Source organism: Megascapheus bottae, chromosome X (genome assembly GCF_031878675.1).
Source record: "Megascapheus bottae isolate mThoBot1 chromosome X, mThoBot2.hap1, whole genome shotgun sequence".
Classification (NCBI taxonomy): Eukaryota; Metazoa; Chordata; class Mammalia; order Rodentia; family Geomyidae; genus Megascapheus; species Megascapheus bottae.
In genome coordinates this window covers 83,616,890-83,638,923 of record NC_143547.1, presented here as the reverse complement: position 1 = coordinate 83,638,923, position 22,034 = coordinate 83,616,890, and the positions used below count along the sequence as shown (strand labels likewise).

The 22,034-nt window shown below is 39.0% G+C and overlaps 1 protein-coding gene across 1 annotated transcript in view; it reads right to left on the bottom strand.

The window, feature by feature from the left end:
- Nucleotides 1–369: 369 nt before the first annotated feature.
- Nucleotides 370–22,034, bottom strand: part of Xiap (X-linked inhibitor of apoptosis) — a 47,229-nt gene continuing 25,564 nt past the window's right edge. Inside the window, exons 3-8 of the mRNA XM_090325594.1 lie at nt 20,050–20,952; nt 18,988–19,087; nt 16,355–16,433; nt 15,655–15,697; nt 6,779–6,979; nt 370–2,950 (exon numbers count right to left, since the gene is read on the bottom strand). Of these exons, the coding sequence (XP_090181720.1) occupies nt 2,757–2,950; nt 6,779–6,979; nt 15,655–15,697; nt 16,355–16,433; nt 18,988–19,087; nt 20,050–20,920 (1,488 nt within the window). The 5' untranslated portion in view covers nt 20,921–20,952 and the 3' untranslated portion in view covers nt 370–2,756. The remainder of the gene's footprint in view (nt 2,951–6,778; nt 6,980–15,654; nt 15,698–16,354; nt 16,434–18,987; nt 19,088–20,049; nt 20,953–22,034) is intronic.

Sequence of the window (22,034 nt, the reverse complement as noted above, 5' to 3'; positions counted from 1 at the left end):
TTCTCTGCAACATAATGCCACTCATCTCTGTTTCTCTATACATCATCTCTTTTTTTTTTTGCTAGTGTAGGGCTTGAACTCATTGCCTGAGCACTGTCCTTGGGCTTTTCTCTAGGCTAGCACTCTGCCACTTAAGCCATAGCACCACTTCTAGCTCTTTCTATGTATGTGGTACCAAGGAATCGAACCCGGGTCTTCATGTATGCTAGGCAAGCACTGTACCACTAGGCAAAACTCTCGGCCCCTCATCTCTGTTTCTCACAAGAATCTTTTTCTGGACCCAGGGCTGAACTCAGGCACTGTCCATGAACCTCTTTGTGTTTAAGGTTAGTGCTATACCATTTGGGCCACGATGCTATTTCAAGTTTATTGGGGTAAGAGTCTCACAGACTTTCTTGCCTGGGCTGGCTTTGAACTGTGATCTTTGGATCTCAGCTTCCTGAGTGGCTAGGATTACAGGCATGAGCCACTGGTACCCAGAACAAAAATCATTTTTAAGTCAATTTTGGATATTTTATTCATACTGACTCTTACTAAGTTCTTTTCCATTTTCTGGTTCTGGCCTTAAATTCAGGGCCCAAATGCTTTGAGGCACAGCTCCACTTCTGGCTTTTTATTAGTTAACTGGGGATGAGTCCCACACACTTTTCTGCCCTGGCTGGTTTCGACCTGCAATCCTCAGTTCTCAGGCTCCTGAGTAGCTAGGATTACAGGCCTGAGTCACTGGTGTCTGACTCAAGTTCTTAAAATATTTAAGCGACTATACTTCTCTTGTCAATACTTCATAATTTCCTAAAGGTTTTAAGAATCTCAAGAGGGTAATTTTTAACAAGCATTTACAGCTATTACTACTTAAGAAAACAATATGTGTTTATATATGACTAAACATTTTGTTCTCTATATATACATTTTATTCATACTAACAGTAAAAACTGACATGAAAGTAAGATACAACAATATGAGAAGTTCAACTAGGAAAGCTGTCACTATAACTACAAGCAGGGTTCATACATGCATCTACTTTACCTATAAGCAGACAAATGTTTAAAATACTGGGTTAACAAAGATACTTTAGTAAAGTGACTTAGGCAGGCTTAAACTAGCAAGGATTAAGGATGAATCCTTACTAATTAATTGGAAGATCTGAGACATATTTTATATTTCATCTTACAAAATCAGCAATATTTATTTCGAAACAAGATAAGAAGACATGGTCTACCTGTCAGAAAACTACCACTCAGAAATAATTTTTACCCACAAAGCAGGTAAAACAGAAACATTTGAATTTCACATTTGCACCAAAAAGGTTAACTGCCCTGACTTCCTGGATTATGAAAAACTAACAACTGAGCCATAAGTAGTTTTGCAGGCATTTGAACATGCCTAAGCCTTTAAATCAGTAAAATATTTCCTAAAAATTCTGATTACAAAAGCAACACACACAAAATTTCAAACAAAATAAAATTCAAACAAAACAGAGAGTGTAGGGCTACTATAAGCCTACTATGACCCAACCCCTCCCCGAAAAGAAAAATCTCATTTAAGAGTTTGGTAGTATAATCTTTTCAAATATTTTGTTCTATACACATCCAAAATACACAGATACTTTGATTTACCTCACACTATACATATTATTTTGTCATTTCATTTACACTTATATCTTTCCATGTCAGTATATGTTATCTAAATGGTAGTCTATCATTAAACATCCTTTTAGAAGTAGTAGAATCTTTAAAAAAATTTACAGGGAGGGGGTGGAGGTGAAAGAGGGACAAAAACATGAGAAGGGGTATCAATGTGCGAGAATTAATGCATCCACTACATGATAAATGTGATTGTAACTCCTCTATACATTACCCTAACAATAAAATAAAATAAAAATAAATAAAACCATTTATACATGTTAGGTGCCAGTGGCTCACACCTGTAATTCTAGCTACAATGGAGGCATAGATGGGGAGAATTACAGTTCCAGGCTAGTTGTGGCAAAAAAATTTGTGAGACTCCATCTCAACAGAAAAAGCTGGGCCCAGTAATACATGCTCAACACCCCAGCTACAGCTGAAAGTGTAAACAGGAGGGTTGTGGTCCAAGGTGGCCCATATAGAAAGTGAGACAAAAACATACCAAATAAAAACTAGAGCTAAAAGGGCTAGAGGCATGATTCAAGAAGTAGAATGCCTGCTGTTAACAATCATAAAGCACTGAGTTAAGCCACAGTACTGCCCAGTCATATACACATGGGTTTATAATTTTAAAAGAAAAGATTAGCCTAAAAAATAATGACAAACAGCTAAAGATAACTTCTATCTTTGTACACGTGTGGAAAAGTTCATTCCATTTCATACAAAATAAACTATGTGACTGGGGAGATTAGCACTAATCTCCACATCCATACAGAATGCTCCACTTATTAATGAAATAAATGAAAATTTCAAATGATCGATTTACTTATATATAGAAACTAAGCTAGTGTGCTACAAATACACACTGTGATCAACTACACTTAAATGCTTCTTAGTCAAGGGCTTCAGTTGAATGAAAATAAAAAATAACTGGATAAATGATACAGCAAAATAACCTGAAAATCCAGATATTCAACGCTTAGACTGCCAACTAAAACAATGGTATTTACATCTGTTTCCAATTGGTAGCAAATGCGAATTGAATTCAATACTGATTACTGAATATTCGTTCACATCACACATTCAATCAGGGACTTAAGAAGAACATAACATGCCTATTGTGGTACTAGGTTAAGACATAAAAATTTTTTGCTTGAAAGTAATGACTGTGTAGCACATGGGACATTTGTCCACTGCTTCAGCACATTCTTTACAAGTGACCAGATGTCCACAAGGAATAAAAACTACCGCAATATTTCTATCCATACAGATTTTGCAAAGCTTCTCCTCTTGCAGGCGCCTTAGCTGCTCTTCAGTACTAATTTCTGCACAAAGAGAAAAGAAATATGCTCATTTTAGACTTCCTTAATTGTTTCAATTCACTGAGACATTATTGAACCCCTACTGTGTGCCTGACATTCAAGTGGTGGGAGATGGGAGATGACTCACACACACATGTCCTCTCTTTTTAAATAGCTAGCACACTAGTGGCAGAGTATATGAAATGAGGTTATAGAGGTAAGCACAAAGTACAAAGCGACAAGTGCTCTAATAAAGGTATGTATAAAGTACTCTAAGACAAGATGAACAAGTTCTTCTATGCAGGCTTGTTGGAGAAGGTATCATGGGAGAGGGAAAGAGGAGAGTGGAGGAGTGACATTTAAACATGGGGAGCAATCTGCCATACACAGAAGAAAGGATTAGGTAAAAGAAGTAGCATATGGAAAGGGCATGACTAATTCCAGGAAGACATGGATTTGAGGGACATTTCTGCAGTGGGACAAATAAGATTTGGTATTTGAATGTGAGCACCATGGAAGTAAAAGGAACTAAAATAGTCATAACTATAGGAATTTAGGATTCTCAGGCATTTTATACAGGTTTATTCTCAGGTTATTTATGCAGGGAATGTATACAAAAATTTCCAGTAGAGGCTGGGAGTGTGGCCTAGTGGTAGAGTGCTTGCCTAGCATGCACAAAGCCCCAGGTTTGATTCCTTGGTACCACATACACAGAAAAAGCCAGAAGTGGTGCTGTGGTAGAGCACTGGCCTTGAGAAAGCCCAAGGACAGTGGCCAGGTTCTGAGTTCAAGCCCCAAGAGTGGAAAAAAGAAAACTGTAGTAGAGAACTAGATAATCATCCTTAAGTTTGGAAAAAGTCAGAGCACTGGTAGTTCATGCCTATAATCCTAGCTAGTCAGTAGGCTGAGATGGAGGGTCACAGTTGAAAGCCAGCCTAGGCAGGAAAGACTGTGAGGCTCTTATCTCCAGTTAACCACCAGAAAACAGTGCCTAGGCCTGTAGTTCAAGCCCCATGTCCTATTTAAAAAGATGCCAGGGTGAAAAAGAGAGTATCACGAATATATAGGTAACACAGAAGTGCTTGTATAACTTAGCCTTTTCCAAAAGACGGTTTGTCAAATGGTAATAAGTATGCCACAAAAATGTGCTCCCTGGTTCTATATAATTGAAATAGAAGCAGCAGTAGTCAACAGTAACAGAATAAATACTATGTGCTAGGCACTATTCCAAGTGTACTACATATCTTGACTGTCTTTGTAATCACTGTATACTAATACTTTCCGAATAACTTGAATTCTTTCTCCTTCCCTCCCTTCTTTCCCTCTTGGCCATCCCCTCGTCTTCCTCCTCCCTTGTCAGTGTTGGGGATGGAACTCAGGGACCTTTGTAGGTTAAGTGAGTATTCTACCACTGAGAAGTGCCATTTTAAGCAACTTTATATTTCTAGTGTTAAAAACACACTGTATTTAGGAATCACTGCCATTATACTCAGTACAATACAGTATGTTATATAGTCAGCTTGGGAATAATACAATGCATTTCTCTGTTCAATTATGGAGATCCTTTTTTGTGGTAGTCTTTTTAATATCCCAAGAAATAAGTGTGCGAAACAATTGTATGATTTTTCTTACCAAATGCTGAAACTAACGAAGTTAGAGGCATTAGGGATACAATGAAAAAATATATGAACTTCAGACCCTCAATAGATCATAGACAAGTCACAAACACAAGTAAACAGGAAATTACAATATGCTATAATGATAAAGGTAATTACAGGGTGTAATGAAGAATACAGGAAAGGTGAGTGTGCACTTGTGTGTATGTATGCACACATAAAAGAAGGCCTACTAGAGGAAATTATATCTAGACTGGATCCTAAAGAGGAGTAGGAATTAACCAGGAGAGGAAGGTCCTGAAAACAAGGAGAAGTGAGCAAGTCAATTTCTAACCAACAAAATACAGCCTACAAGTGTACAGGTAAAGCTTGGTCTTTCGTTTTGAACAGCAAATAGCAGGAAAGGAGACTAATGAAAGATTTAGTAAGCCAGTTTGGCCTTGATCATAAGGGCCCTGGTGATAGGTTTTAAACTGAAGCCAGATAAGGACACACTTGGGCACAGGGGTTTCTCTTGTGAGGGGTTAGACAAAAGGATTAATTTTCTTCTTAAAGACAACTTTCTAGCGGGGAGCAGTGGCTCAGCCTGTAACCCTAGATACTCAGGAAGCTGAGATCTGAGGATCAGGTTCAAAGCCAGCCTGGGCATTAAAGAACATGAGACTCTTATCTCCAATTAATCACTAAAAAAAAAGGAAGTGGGGCTGTGGCTCTAGGGGTAGGGTGGTAACCTTGAGCTGAAGAGCTCAGGGATAGCGACCATGCCCAGAGTTCAAACCCCAGGACAAACAACAATAACAATCACAACAAACAACTTTCTGGACACAATAAAAGCTATGAGCTGTCAGGGCGCTTTGGCTCATAGTTGTAATCCTAGCTACTCAGGAGGCCAAGATCTGAGGATTGGAGTTCAAAGCCAGCCCCTGCACTAAAGATCATGAGACTCTTACCTCCAACTAACCACTAGAAAACCGGGGCATGCTATGCCATGCCAGCAGCAGCCTCATATCATACATCCAAGTCTCTTAATTATTTCAAAGGCCACAGCAAGTGACTAGCTTATACCATCTAGGTTTGTGCAATTACATGCCATGATGTTCACACAATAATGAAATTGCCTAACAACATGTTTCTCAGAACATATCACCATTGTTAAGCAACAATGAGGTCATGAGGGTAACAACTTACGATGGAATTAGTGTCCTTACAAGCAGAAGAAGAAAGAACAGAGCATTTATGAACCCCCACCTCCACAACCACCTCTCATTGTGAGGACACTATAAAAAGGCAGCCATCTTCAAGCCTTCATTGGGAATGTAGAAACTTGATTTTTAACTTCTCAGAACTGGGAGAATCAGATGTCTATGTCTTTTGTTGAAGTCACCTAGTGTTTTATTATAGCAGCCTAAGCAGAATAACACACAGTATTAAGTGTAGATTTAGAAATACCTTTAACCTGACATTAACCAAAGAGATGGACTATTACCTGAAAACACCTTAATAACAATATAACATTAAAAATGTTTATCTATTGGATATATTGAAATATTTATAGATATATAAAGGAAGTCAGGTATTAAAGTACTATAGCCAAAAAGGTTGGGGAGCAGATAAGATTGGAAAAGTATTAATAATCATTGATGCTGAGGGCTTATTATTGTCTTCTATCTTTTTTTGTATGTTTGAAACTCCTCATTAATAAAGGTTAAAAATGTTTATATCCAGGGAGAAGTGAGCTGGGAGCCAGTGACTCATATCTGTCATCTCTAAATTCAAGCCTCAGAACGGCACAAAATAAAAACAGGAAGAAGTGAGAGGAGGGAAATTAATGAGCACAGAAATGATATTAGGATTTCTGGGCTTTAAAGAAGCAGACATAGGCCAGGCACAGTGGCTCATGCCTGTAATCCTAGCTACTCAGGAGGCTGAGATCTGAGGATCAAGGTTCAAAGCCAGCCCTGGCACTAAAGTCCATGAGTCTCTTATCTCCAATTAACCACCAGAAAACCAGAAGTGGTGTTGAGGATCAAGTGGCAGAGCACTAGATTTGAGCTTAAGAGCCCAGGCCCACACTGACAAAAAAAAGAAAGAAAGAAAGAAAGAAAGAAAGAAAGAAAGAAAGAAAGAAAGAAAGAAAGAAAGAAAGAAAGAGAGAGAGAGAGAGAGAGAGAAAGAAAGAAAGAAAGAAAGAAAGAAAGAAAGAGAGAAAGAAAGAAAGAAAACCAGCCATACGTACCTTTCTGCAATGAAGTCTGACTTGATTCATCCTGTGTATTATCTTTCTGAGCATTCACTAGATCTGCAACCAGAATCTCAAGTGATACATAGTTGCTCCCAGATGTCTGAATTTTTTCCTCCATTATTTTCTTAATATCTTGAAAACTGAATCCCATTCTTATAGCTTCTTGTACCAGAGGATTCTGGAAGATAGTATCATCTGAAAAGAAAATTGGACAAAAAATGAACATGGTTGAAACAAATATTTTCACTAACACAACTAAATACAATAGTTTACAAAATAATACAGCAATCTGAGTGTGAGAATACACTACTTTAAGCCTAGAACAAAAGAGACTGACAGGAGGATCACCAGTGTGATGTCAGCTTGTGTTACACTCCAAAAAAAAAAAAGAGAAAGAAACAGAATGAACTATGCAACTTCTGGGAAGGGAGGGGAATACTGAGAGAAAGTGAAGGAAAGGGTGACATTATCTCATTACCTGATGGTACTGAAACCCCTTTGTACAAATCCTTAATATTCAATTCATTTTTAATTATTATTGTTATTATAAAGGTAATAGAGGGGTTACAGATAAATAAGTAAGGTAATGAGCATATTTCTTTTTAGACAATGTCACCCCATTCCCTTGCTCTCTCTGTTTTTCCTTCCCATCTCCACCCAGAAGTAGAAGTTGTGTAGTTCATTTTCAACATAGTGTCCAATGAAGACCATTGCTGCATTTGTTCACCCAATAAAATTATTTTTAAAGAAAAAACATTTATGCAGAAAGCAAAAATATATGTGTGCGCGCACGTGTGTGCGTGTGTGTGTGTGTGTGTCTGTAAATAAAACCAAAAGGCACCAGACTTATGCTGCTTTGGAATAATTTTGGAGGGGGAAATATATCACTGAAAGATACCTTCCAGAATTTTATAATTTACTGTAAATGTTGTATACATTTTATGGTATCATGGCTTATTCAGTATTAGGGCTTTAGGGGACCAGAGTGTGGCCTAGTGGTAGAGTGCTCGCCTAGAATGCAGGAATACCTGGGTTCGATTCCTCAATACCACATACACAGAAAAAGCCAGAAGTAGTGCTGTGGCTCAAGTGGTACAGTGCTAGCCTTGAGAAAGCCCAAGGACAGTGCTCAGGCCCTGAGTTTAATGCCCAGGACTGGCAAAAAAGATGATTAAGCTTTAGCTGGGTGCTGATGGCCCACACCTATAATCCTAGCTACTCTGGAGGCTGAGATCTGAAGACTGATATTTAAAGCCAGCTCAGGCAGAAAAGCCCTGGGAGACTCTTATCTCCAATTAACAACTCAAAAACCAAAGTGGTTGGCCAGGAGTTTGGCCTAGTGGTAGAGTGCTTGCCTAGCATGCACAAAGACCCAGGTTTGATTCCTCAGTGCCACATACATAGAAAAAGCTGTAACGTGGTGCTGTGGCTCACATGGTAGAGTGCTAACCATGAGGAAAACCCAAGTACAGTGCTTAGGCTCTGAGTTCAAGTCCCAGGACTGGCAAAAAAAAAACCCCAAGTGGCTAAGTGGCAGAGCAGTTCAGCAAAAGAGCTCAGGAACTGCGCCCAGACCCTGAGTTCAAGCCTCACAACCAAAATAATAATGATGATGATGGTGATGAAAGAAGTGCTTCAAAAATCTGCTTTTCCAAATTAACTGTGTTCATTAACAGTTAATCAAAAATACTTAAAACATGTTTTAAGTTCTTGTTATAAAGTCAAACACAAGGATTTTCATTAAAAAAAATTGAGGCTGGAAGTTTGGCCTAGTGGTAGAGCATGCACAAAGACCCAGGTTCAATTCCTCAGTACCATGTACATAGAAAAAAAAACCGGAAGTGGTGCTGAAGCTCAAATGGTAGAGCTCTAGTCTTATGAAAGTCCAAGGACAGTGCTCAGGCCCTGAGTTCATGGCCCAGGACTGGCAAAAAAATTGCAAAATCAGAGGAAGTTTCAGTCTGTGATCTGAAATGTACTAGTTTCCTAGCATTCAGCTAGTTTCGGCACCTGAAGATCTTGGGATAGTTAACACATAAAAGTTAATGCAAAACTAATGATATACTTAAAGAAAATCAAAGGATGGACAAAGAGATATTCAACAAGTGTTCTCAAAAGACAAAGTAGGAGTTGGCGTGGTGATCACACCTGGAATCCTAGCTACTCAGAAGGCTGAGATCTGAGTATTAAAGTTTGAAGCTAGTCTGCACAGCTAAATCCATGAGACTCTTAAATCCAAGTAAGCAGAAAAACACATAACTGGAGATAAGGGTCAAGTGGTAGAACTCCAGCTATGAATGAAAAAGCTAATTGAAAAAGCATGAAGACCTGAGATCAAACCCCCAGTATCAGCAAACAGAAGGGGTGGGGGAGAAGAGGAGAGAGAGTGAGCAGGAGATATACTAATAGCAGACAAAATGGAATGTGAAGTCAAAAGCTTTAATCAGTTATGAGACAGACTGAAGAAAACAGAAGAGCTAAATTTTGATATTCTAAATCATACAGTGACAAAGTATATAAACCAAATATGACTGAAAATCTAAGGACTTAATTGCATACACACAATGTAATGAAATATTTTAATATATGTACTTCTGAATTTGAAATCTCTAGTAAAAACAGACATGGAGAATCTAAAAAAATAAAACAAGTTAATACAATCTCATTTTTGTTTTTTTTCTTTCCTTTTGGTATGTGCGCTGGTACTGGGATTTGAACAGGGCCTGGGTGACATCCCTGAGATTTTTCTGCTCAAGGCTGGCACTCTACCACTTGAGCCATAGTTCCATTTGTAGCTTTTTGTTGGTTAGCTGGAGATAATATAATAGACTTTTCTACTCAGGGTGGTTTCAAACCATGATTCTCAGATCTCAGCCTCCAGAGTGACTAGGATTCTATAGGTGCACCACTGATACAGGCTGCATGTTGACTTATGACACTCCAAACAGGAATGTAGAATGTATGCTTAGGAGACTTAGAGCCAGACGTGGTGGCTTACACATATAATCCTAGCTACTCAAGAGGCTGACATCTGAGGATCATGGTTCTAAGTCAGCCCAGGCATTAAAGTCTGTGAGACTCTTATCTTCAATTAACCACTAGAAAACCGGAAGTGGCACTGTGGCTCAAGGGGTAGGCACAGTAAGCCTTGAGCTGAAGAGCTCAGAGACAGCGCACAGGCACAGAGTTCAAGCCTCATGACCGACCCCCCCCCCCAAAAAAAAAGAGACCTGGATTCTGAGTCATCAATTACACTCTTGTTATTAAAAATGAGTGCCAATGGCCAAGAGTTTGGTCTAGTAGTAGAGTGCTTGCCTAGCGTGCACTTAAGTGCTCAGATCCTGAGTTCAAGCCCTAGGACTGGCCAAAAAAAAGTGTCTATCTCTGTTAGATATGCGTAAAAACACTCAGAAATATTATTCATAAAAGTTCAAAATTGGAAACAACTCAAATACCTATCATCAGATGAATGAATTGTACAATGAAGTAGTACATAGCAAACAAAGAGGAAAGAAAAACAAAAACAGCCTAGGAACGTGGCTTAGTGGTAAAGTGCTTGCCTAGCATGCACAAAGCCCTAAGTTTGATTCCTCAGTATCACATAAAGAGAAAAAGCTGCAAGTAGCACTGTGGCTCAAGTGGTACAGTGCTAGCCTTGAACAAAAAAGAAGCTCAGGGACAATGCCCAGGCCCCAAGTACATGTCCCAGGACTGGCAAAAGAAAAAAAGAGGCCAGGTACATTGGTTGTTACCTGTAACCCTAGCTACTGAGATCTGAGAATCTCAGTTCAAAGCCAGCCCAGGCACTAAAGACACTAAACACCATGAGACTCTTATCTCCAATTAACCACTAGAAAAAGGGAAGTGGTGCTGTTGCTCAAAGGGTAGGGAGGTAGCCTTGAGCTGATAAGCAAAACATAATAATGAAGCAGACACAAACAAGTACATATTGCATGATTCCATTTGTAAGTTCAAAACAAATCTCCAGTAAGGGGTACTGAATGGAACGGGGGGCTGATAAAGCATTCAGGGTAGGAGAAATGTTCTAGATCCTGATCAGGGGGAAGATTATATAGGTGTATTTACATGGAAAACAACTCTATTGTACATATATTAACTGAATAAACATTTTGTGTGGGTGGTGCTAGGGAATGAAATCAAGGCCTCATCATCCATTCTTAAGCAAGCCCTCAACCCTTGAGCAACCTACCTCACCCCTGGGTAGTGTGTGTGTGTGTGTGTGTGTGTGTGTGTGTGTGTGTGTGTGTGTGTGTGTGTGTGTGTGTGTGTGTCACAGTGTATGAAGTCAGGGCCTCACAGTTGCTAAGTAGGACATTACTGAAATGTAATGTCCGTAGACATCAGGAATGCTTTCTAAAACAGACAAGAAAATGGGCTATAGAGATTTGATTAAAGGGAACATTTCCTAGTGAATAACAAAAAACTATGATTTGTGTTTCAATAAAGAAAAATTCTATAGGGAGGTTATAATGAAGATAGCATCAGTTCCTACATGACTAAAATAGTCCTATGAAAAATAAGGGGGGGGAGGGAAATGGGTACCAAGACATGTGAAAGGGTATCAATGTATGTGAATTAATGCACCTTCTGTCTGGCAAATATCATGTAACCCTTTTACTAATTACAATAAAAAAATAAAATAAATAAATAAATAAAAAGAAAAAAAAAGAAAAATAAGGGCCTGCATGGGCACAGCAACAATGGAAAGGGGGTGAATTACAAACAATATTAAAAAGATAGGAATCCATCAGACTTGGTTAATTAAAAGTAGATGTCTTAAGGAGAACAAAGACCTTAGAATGACTCAAATTACTAGGAGATTTTGTGAACTTTGATGTTATTAACTAATATAGGAGGGAAAAGACCAGGAGCAGATTTGGTCTGAATGGCTGGGTGGTTTTTAGAGATGCTAAATTTAATTGTCTTTTAGGATTACTAGATGGTGTTATGCAGAGAGCAGCTCTAGTCAGATTCTTCCATCTCTGGACTTTGAAATTAGTTCTGCTTTACTTCTGCTTACCAGATTAGATGTCCCAAACCAATCCCTCCCCTAGGCCTTTTCAAATTATCTCAACACAAACTTCATTTAATTTTGTTAGTCACATATTCAGTCCTTTTTCACTTTAGTTGTTTTTCTGCCTAAGGCCAGCCCTGGACTGTAATCCTATCTATGCGGCTCTCATAGTTTCATGAGGATAGGTGTATATGATCCCAACCATCTGGTAGGATGAGATAAAGGAGGCCCTGGAGCTCCAAAGTGCAATCTTTCTAGTAGCTAGAAGGATCAGGTTTTAGTATCTTTGTACTTAGGTATCTGGCAGGTATCTCAAGTTCAACTTGCTAAAAACTGTGTGTAAACTAGCTGATATGCAAAAAAAATGGACTTCTGCTTGACAACATATACAAAATTTAATTCAAAGTGGCTTAAAGATCTGAATGTAAATGTGAAAATGCCTCCAAGTATTAGAGTGCTATCCTTGAGTGGTAAAGCCAAGCAAAATCTCTAGGCCCCAGCAGAGTGCTGGTGGTTTAGGCCTGTAATCCTAGCTGCTCAGGAGGCTGAGATCTGAGGATTAAGGTTCAAAGCCAGCCCAGGCAGGAATGTCCATGAAACTATCTCCAGTCAACCACCAGAAAACCAGAAGTGGCACTGTGGTGAAAGTGGTAGAGCAATAACCTTAACAGAAAAGTTCAGGGACAGCACCTGGCCCCTGTAATTCAAGCCCCACAACTGACCAAAAAAAAAAAAGGCCGGGAGTTTGGCCTAGTGGTAGAGTGTTTACCTAGCATGCACAAAGACCAGGGTTCGATTCCTCAGTATCACATACTTAGAAAAAAAAAAGCCAGAAGTGGCTCTATGGCTCAAGTGGTAGAGTTCTAGCCTTAAGAAAGCCTAAGGACAGTGCTCAGGCCCTGAGCCCAAGCCCAGGACTGGCAAAAAAAAGTGTTTCTTTCCTTTTTGGTGCTGGGGACTGAATTTAGGCATGTTTAATTCTACTATTCAGCCTCAGCCAGCCCTAAAATCATTATGAATAAATTTATTCTAGTCTGACTTCTTAAATTTCATTGTTTATGTTCATTGTAAAATCCACATGAAATATCAAAGTAGCATTCCTCAAACCTATTTTTGAATATACATAGAACTCTCTTGCGTGTAATCCTTAAGATACTAAACAGATGATGCTATAAGCCTAAGGAGTGAAGAATCACTAGACATTCTAAATTAAACTTTCTACTTTTGAAACATGCTTCTTAAAATGAAAACAAGATCTGTAGTGTAGGTAAAAGATTCAGAAGACCTTGTTTACAGTTCTAGTTCAATTGACAATTTATAATGTGACTGGATTAGGTAGGTTACTTAACCTCTCATTTCTTCATCTGAAAAGTGAGGATAACAATATATTCTTTTATGATGATGATGATACCAGTCCTGGGGCTTAAACTCAGGGCCTAGGAACTGTCCTTGTGCATTTTCAAGGCTAGTGCTCTACCACTTGAGCTACAGCACCACTTCTAGCTTTTTTTTATGTGGTACTGAGAAATCGAATCCAGGGCTTCCTGGCTAATAACATATTCTTAACCTGGCTGTGGTGACACAAACCCGTAATCCTGGAACTTTGGAAGCTGGGGTAGGAGGATTTTAAATTCAGAGTCAGTCTGGTCTACCAAGACCCTGATTTGAAAAAAAGGAAAAGAAAAAGGAAAAAGAAGCCAAGTGCTAGTGGCTTGTTTTGAAATCCTAGCTTCACCTTAAGTTGGAATATGAGAATCTAGCTCCAGCAGGAAAGTACAGGAAACTCATTTCCAATTAACCACACAAAAAAAGCTAGAGCTGTGGATCAAGTGATAGAGCACTAGCCTTAAGCAACCAGGCCTTGAGCTCAAGCCCCAGAATGGGCACACCTACAAAAAAATATCTTCTTTGTTTAACACACTATGCTTCTTTGACCACTTTCTATTTGTTTTTATGGCTCCCTTACTTTCTGCTTTTAAAGATTTCACCATAGCTTCCTTAGGGAGCCTCACAGACGAAATACACATCTCTTTTACTTTTGTGACTTTAACAGAAGGGGTGATAAGGAAAACTTTTGGGGCTTTTCTAAACATGGAAAATCTAACTGTCCAAAAGCTATGTTGACATCCTCTTTGAAAGAAGTAAATAAAAACAAAAAACTCTTTTTATTTGTTAATCGTATTACAGTACTGGGAATTGAATCCACAGGCCTCAAGCATACTAGGTAACTATGCTCTACCATTTAAGCCTCGTCCTCAGGCTATATAACTTTTTTTAGACACAGAGGTCCATTTTGCTGCCCAGTCTGTTGTTCAAGTGATCTTGTTGCCTCTGCCTTCTGAGTAGTTAGGGGCCTGAGGTGAGAGCCACTGCACACAGCCTGTACTTTTTTGTTGTTGCTGTTGTTGTCGTCATTGGTCATGGGGTTTGAACTCTGGGCCTGGGCTCTGTCCCTGAACTCTTTAGCTCAAGGCTAATCCTCTACCACTTGAGCCACAGCACCACTTCCAGTTTTCTGGTAGTTCATTGGAGATGAGTCTCACGCACTTTCATGCCCAGGCTGGCCAGATCTCAGCCTCTTGAGTACGTAGGAGCATGAGCCACTGGCACTTGGCTTTTCTTTTCTTTTTTCTTTTTGAGATAGGGTCTAACTTTGTGGCCCAGATCAGGCTCAAACTCACTTTGTAGCCCAGGAAGACCTTGAACTCACCATCATCCTGCTTTAGCCTCCTAAATACAGTGATTACAGGTCAGTACCATTACTCCTATTTTTTTGCCAGTCCTAGAGCTAGAACTCAGGGCCTGAGCACTGTTTTTGAGCTTTCTCAAGGCTAGCACTCTTCCACTTGAGCCACTGCACCACTTCCAATTTTTTTTATACATGTGGTACCGAGGAATCAAACCCGGGTCTTAGTGCATGCTAGGCAAGCATTCATCACGAGGCCAAACTCCCAGCCCATCACTCCTAATTTTACACTGACATTTTATTTTCTAATTTTTTTCAGTGTAATAACACTTTTTATTTTGCCAGTCCTGGGAGCTTGAATTCTGGGCCTGAGCACTGTCACGGAGATTTTTTTTTTTTTTGCCAGTTTTGGGCTTGGGCTCAGGGCCTGAGCACTGTCCCTGGATTTTTCTCAAGGCTAGGGCTCTACCACTTGAGCCACAGCACCACTTCTGGCTTTTTGCTACGTATGTGGTACCGAGGAGTCAAACCCGGGTCTTTGTGCATGCTAGGCAAGCACTCTACCACTAAGCCAAACTCCCGGCCCTGTCACGGAGATTTTGTGCTTAAGACTAACATTCTACCACTTGAGAAACAGCTCTACTTCTGGCTTTGGGGAGTTAATTGGAGATAAGAGCCTCAGAAATGTTCCTGTCAGGGTTGATTTCAAATTAAAATCCTCAGATCCCAGCCCTCAGAGTAGCTAGGATTACAGACATGAGCCATCCTGCCAGATCTGGAGCTTAAACTCAGGGCCTGAGTACTGTCCTTGGGCTTTTTGGGCTTTCTAAAGGCTAGAGCTCTACCACTTGAGCCACATCACCATATCAGGCTTTTTTTCCCCCTGTGTATGTGGTACCGAGGAATTGAACCCAGGTCTTCATACATGCTAGGCAAGCACTATACCACTAGGCCAAACACTAGGCCAAACTCTCAGCTCCTCTACTAAGATTCTTAATATAGAAACATCTGACTTAAAACTATGAAGCATTTCATTAAATTCTTAACTCGAACGTAATAAATATTATGTTGCTTATTCTGTCACCCCATAAGTAACAACTATAATAAATTGGTAGCAAATTAAAACTGTATTTTAATAAGCACATTTACCTATTCTTTGAGTTAGTGATGGTGTTTTTTCAGCAGTTCTTACCTAAAATAGAAATGTAACTCATAAGTAAAAATTCTTTTTGATAGAAAAACAATTACTTCAATTTGAAAACTTACATTAATCTTAGGTTTGACATAAACTGGCTTTATTCTGATTTAAACCAGGAATATTCACAAGAAGTACTGCTTGATGGAGCAAAAGGAAGTGAAGACTATCTAATCCAATCTCATCACAAGCTGAATCTGGAAATTAAACAACTGCATGGAGGTAAAATAAAGAATGGCAAAGCCAAGGTGGCAACGTCACTTTCTTAGTTCTTTCTATATTTTTACCAATGCATTGGCAACCCCAGTTCATCCTATCTGTTTACGTACATTTATGACTTTAAATACTGTCCACAAAGCAAGCAAAAAGTACTTATGAAAGCAAAGTACATTATACAAAGGTTCAATTTCAGAAAAGTAAGAAGAGACTTGGGTGATTTCATTTTTCAATCCTATTTCTATCTATAGTGATACTACAACCTGCTCATCCCAATTCCCTTCTCACAAATTCCCTTCATGTCAAGAGTAAGAGGGTCTCTTCAAGTTTTTCCCTTTAAAGCACACCATAAATTACTAGTTTACAACACTAAACCATACATTTTGCATGAAAATGATATAGTATTTTAAAATATATTATTATAAATAGAAGACTTACCAGAGACTCCTCAGGAGAATGGGTTAAATGAATATTGTTTATGTATTCTTGTCCCTTTTCTTCCAATAGATATTTACAGCTAAACAATGGAAGATTAAACTTTAGTAGCTGGTAAATTAGTAAAGTATTAGCAAAGATATAATCCCATCACATTAATTCCATTAACTTATTTGTTTTTATTTCTAAAGAGTTACAATGTAAAATGCTACCCAATTTGCTATCCAACTGTTATTTTCAAGTTAAAAAATGTTTCTACTTATGCTAATGTTAATACAACAAAACATCAACTCTAGAACCTTCAACTTTTTTTTTTAGATTTTAACCTTCAACTTTTAAGCAAAGGTTAATGACATTAATATCTTGACATTTTTTTACAAAGTTTAAACTAGTTAATCTTCTTAACAGGCTTTATTTATAGGATTAACCATTTACATATAAAATATTCACATTGATTTTTTTTTGCCAGTCCTGGGGTTTGAACTTAGATCTTAGGCATTGTTCCTGAGCCTCTCTATGCTCAAGGCTAGCATGCTACCACTTGAGCCAAAGCAATACTTCCAGCTTTTTGGTACTGAGGAATCAAACCCAGAGCTTCATGCATGCTAGGCAAGCACTCTACCAATAAGTCACATTCCCAGCCCTCACTTTCAAACTTTTTTTTGGTCAGTCTTGGGGATTGACCTCTGGGCCTGGACTGCTGTCCCTAAGCTCTTCAGCTCAATGCTACCAGGCCCTACCCCTTGAGCCACAGCACCACTTCCCATTTTCTAATGGTTAATTGGAGATAAGAGTCTCTTGATCTTTAGTATCTGGGCTGGCTTTGAACAGGCTCAAGGCTACCACCCTACCCTTCTAGCCACAACACCACTTCCCATTTTCTAGTGGTTAATTGGAAATAAGAGTCTCATGATCTTTAGTGCTCAGGCTGGCACGCTGAACCATAATCCTGAGATCTCTGCCTCCAAAGTAGCTAGGATTGCAGGCATGAGCCATCACACTTGGATCAATCTTTTTTAAGGTTGTTTAAGGGTAAAATTTCTTTCTAAATGATAATTATGACTTGTACTCTTTGTTTTTTTTTCCTTTTCTTTTTGCCAGTTCTGGCTTGAGCTCAGGGTCTAAGCACTGTCCTTGGGTTTCCTCAAAGCTAGAGCTCTACCACTTGAGCCACACCACCACTTCTGGCTTTTTTCTATGTATGCGGTACCTAGGAATTGAACCTAGGTTTTCGTGCATGCTAGGCAAGCATTGTGCCACTAGGCCAAACTACTAGCCCCGAATTTATACTATTTCTACCACTTGTGTACCTATTTTATTTTACAATTTAAGGCTGGTCAGAGGCTATGTGTTGACCACTGACTCTACCATTTGAGCCAAAGTTATTTTTTTTATTTTTATTGTAATGTACAGAGGGGTTACTGTTACATTCGCCAGATAGTAGGTACATTACCAGAGTTCTAGTTCTAGCTTTTTGGTGATTAATTGGAAATACAAATCTCAAGGACTTTTCTGTTGGTTTTGAACCACAATCCTCAGATCTCAGCTTCCTAGGTAAGTAGGATTATAGCTGTGAGCCATCAGTGCTCGGCTTGGACAAGAGGCAAAATGGTAGAGACACTTACAGAACTTTATCCTAAAATGTCACTGACTGTAAGAAGTATAATTCTTTAGATAGCACCTAAAACTGGTGCCAATTGCACTATAACCTACCAAGACAGTCCTATTTCAAAGACCTTAAAACATGACAGGTTTAAAATCAGATCTTAAAGTCAATGACAGGCTAGGAACATGGCTTAGTGGTAGTGTTTGCCTAGCATGCATGAAGCCCTGGGTTTGATTCCTCAGTACCACATAAACAGAAAAAGCCAAAAGTGGAACTGTGGCTCAAATGGTAGAGTGCTAGCCTTGGGCAAAAGAAGCTCAGGGACAGTACCCTGCCCCTGAGTTCAAGCCCTAGGACTGATAAAAAAAATCAATGACATTTGGGTTCTGGTGGCTCACAATTATAATCCTCACTACTCAGGAGGCTGAGATCTGCGCATCACAGTCAAACCCAGCCCAGGTTGAAAAGTTCCCATTGGACTCTTATCTCCAATTGACCACCAGAAAACTAGAACTGGTGCTATGGCTCAAAGAGGAAGAGCATTAGCCTTGAACAAAAGAGCTCAGAGACAGTGGCCAGACAGTTGAAGCCACAGAGAGACAAAAAAAAAATCAATGAGACTATGATGGCTTTTTAAGGATTCCGCTTGATACCCTGGGTCTTCCATACTCATTATTAAAAAAAAGTCAATAGAAATGGAACCATATGAAAGTGGTGCTGTGGCTCAAGTGGTAGAGTGCTAGCTTTGAGCTAAAGAGCCCAGGGACAACACCCTGGCTGAGTTCAATCTCAAAAAAAAGGAACTATATGAATTCTAGATATGCTATATAAGCAGTGAGTGTTTTGGTCACCAAAGAAGGCTAAGGTGTCTTTTTTTTTGCTATAAAGTAGGTGACCCCATTTTTATAAACCTGGTGTGAATTTCAAGCCATAGTGAAGGCAAAAATAGTTGAGGTGAAAAATAATTCAAGTCTTTCCACTGCATACTCTTCAACTTGCCGGTTACTGAATGAACAATTAAATATCCTACCCTGGAAACCACTTGGCATGTTGTTCCCAAGGGTCTTCACTAGGCTTCCAATCAGTTAGCCCTCCTCCACAGTGAAAGCACTTCACTTTATCACCTTCACCTAAGATAGACAAGGAGAAATGTATTTGTACATTTACATACACAAAATACCAAATGTAAATCTAAAAATTAATCTGTATCATCTAAATATCATGGCTTAAAAGAAGACATTTACATCTGAGTGATATGCTATTTATTTAAGGAGGAAATATATACATTAACTGAGGTATTTTATAGAAGACAACTAAAAATAGGACTTGTACAATTTTTTTAAAAAAATTCTGTGCTGGTCTTGGGGATTGAACTTGGGGCCTGTGCACTGTCTCTGAGGTTCTTGGGCTCAAGGTTAGCATTCTTACCACTTGAGACAGCACACTTCTGGTTTTCTAGTCGTTAACTAGGTAGCTAGAATTACAGACTTTAATGCACGGGCTAGCTTTGAATTGTGATTCTCAGATCTCAGGCTCCTGAAGTAGCTAGGATTCAGGTGTGAACCACCATAGCCTGGCTGACCTAGTTAATTTTTATGTTAAAATCTAAAACTGTTAAGCCAGGCACAGTGGCTCACACCTGTAATCCTAACTACTCAGGAGGCTGAGACCTGAGGATCAAGGTTCAAAGCCAGCTCAGGCACCAATAAGTGCAAGAGACTCTAATCTCCAATTAATCATCAGAAAATAGGAAGTGGTGCTGTGGCTCAAGGGGCAGGGCGGTGGCCTTGAGGTGAAGAGATTAGGAACAATGCCGAGGTACAGAGTTCAAGTCCCACAACCAACAAAAAAAATCTAAAACTGTTATATTCTTTCTCATAGATCTTATTTGGCTCATCAAAATTTTAGTTACTTTATCAACCTCTGAAACTTTAACACAAGTTATATTTGAAATTGTTCTGAGACTAATACTGGTAAATTATTTTATGTCAGCTTATATCTATTTACCAAGTCAGGGGTTAAAGACATTTATTTACTTTTTAGAAGAAAGACCTAGGATAGCTAGCAAGTTATTTCTTGGTTAAGGTTTTACCTAGAGCATAAAATCCAGCTCTTGCAAGTTGCTCCTTGTTAACTGAGTATATCCATGTTCCAAAAGTAATGATCCGTGCTTCATAATCAGCCATGGCTGGATTTCTTGGAAGATGTGTTGTATTGGGGAAATTTCTATCAGAATTTACGTCAGACTCACTTGGAACATTAACATTGCGGCCCAAAACAAAGAAGCAATTAGGAAAGTGTCTTCTGTGCTCTGACCAGGCACGATCACAAGGTTCCCAATTTTTCAGTTTTCCACCACAACAAAAACATTGCACTTGATCATCTATACCTGTATAATAGAGTCCAGCACTAGCTAACTCTCTGGGGGTTAAGTGGGCATAGTCGGGCCAGTTGTGAAATGACTTTAATCTGGCTTCTTCACTACACATGGCAGGGTTCCTTGGGTACACAGTGTCTGAAATATCTACAACCTGCCCTGTTCTCAATAAGTAGTCTGCATGAGTTTCAGGAGGCCTGTCTACAGCAAAATGATTTCCGCTTCCCTGAGAGCTTTCAGCTTTGTACTGACCATTTTGGATACCAGGATTTGAAGGTTGTGCCGCACTTTCAAAATAAAAGCTGTTGATAAATCTGCAATTTGGGGATACCTTCCTGTGTCTCCCAACTGCTGAGTCTCCATACTGCCATCTATCTACTGCTGCATGACAACTAAAGCACTGCACAGTATCTCCTTCGCCAGTATAAAGAAAACCTGCCCGAGCCAATGTTAACGCTGCCACAGGACTATTGCTCGGAAAATTAGCAAAAGTTCTTAATCTATTAAATACTTCTCCAAATTCTTCATCTTTATTGGTGTCTCTGGGTACACAAGTTTTAGATCCTTCAAAATTGTTAAACGTCATCTTCTCTTGAAAATGGGATTTGTCCAATTTTCCTAAAAAGAGAACATTACATTAGGAAATCCCAAATGGGAAACATAAGCAACATACTTTAGATATTGGGATCTCATAACATATCCAAGGATGCCATACAATAACCATACAATTGTTAAAATATGTTCTGCTTCTAAATACTAGATTGCCACATTATCCAAGTCTTAAAGTAAAATCTGGCCTTTCCATTGCTTCTCTTTCTTTTTTGATGTTAGGAATTAAACTTAGAGCCTCACAAATGCTAAGCACATGCTCTACCACTAAACTACATTACAAGCCCCACCTGTTTTTTTTTTCTCTTTAAATTTATTTTTTGCCAATCCTGGGGATTGAACTCAGGATATGAGCACTGTCCTTGGGCTTTCTCAAGGTTAGCACTCTACCACCTGAGCCACAGCATCACTTGTGGCTATTTTTTGTGGATATGGTACTATAGAATCAAACCCAAGGGTTCATGCATGGAAGGCAAGCACTCTACCACTAGACAACACTCCAACCTCTTAAAAATTTTTTTTGCATTGCTAAAGTTTGAACTCACGGCCTTGTACACACTAGCCAAGTGCCCTAATATTGAACCATATCCTAACCTTCTATCTTCTCTTTCAAAGAAAACAATACTTGAGCAAGTAAAACAGAACTAATAATTTTAAGTACTCATTTAATATAAACATAAAAACTATGGCAAAGAATGCATTATATGTATTAAACATGTAAACTCTATAATGTAAAACATGAAAGGTCATAAGCCAGGCATATTCTTAAAGTGTATGCATAATTGTTATAATGTATGCATAATTGTTATAATGTGTCATTGTACATTTAAGGTATCAAAGTTCAATTTTTACCATTCAAAGAGAAATGAATACTCAGAATGCAAATTAATTAATTTTAATACATATATTTATTTTGGTTGGTTGTGGGACTTGAACTCTGGGCCTGAGCTCTTCACCTCAAGGTTAGCACTCTACTCCTTGAGCCACAGTGCCACTTCCCGTTTTCTGGTGGTTAATTGGAGACAAGAGTCACGTGGACTTTCATGTCTGGGTGGGCTCTGAACCGTGATCCTCAGATTTCAGCCTCCCGA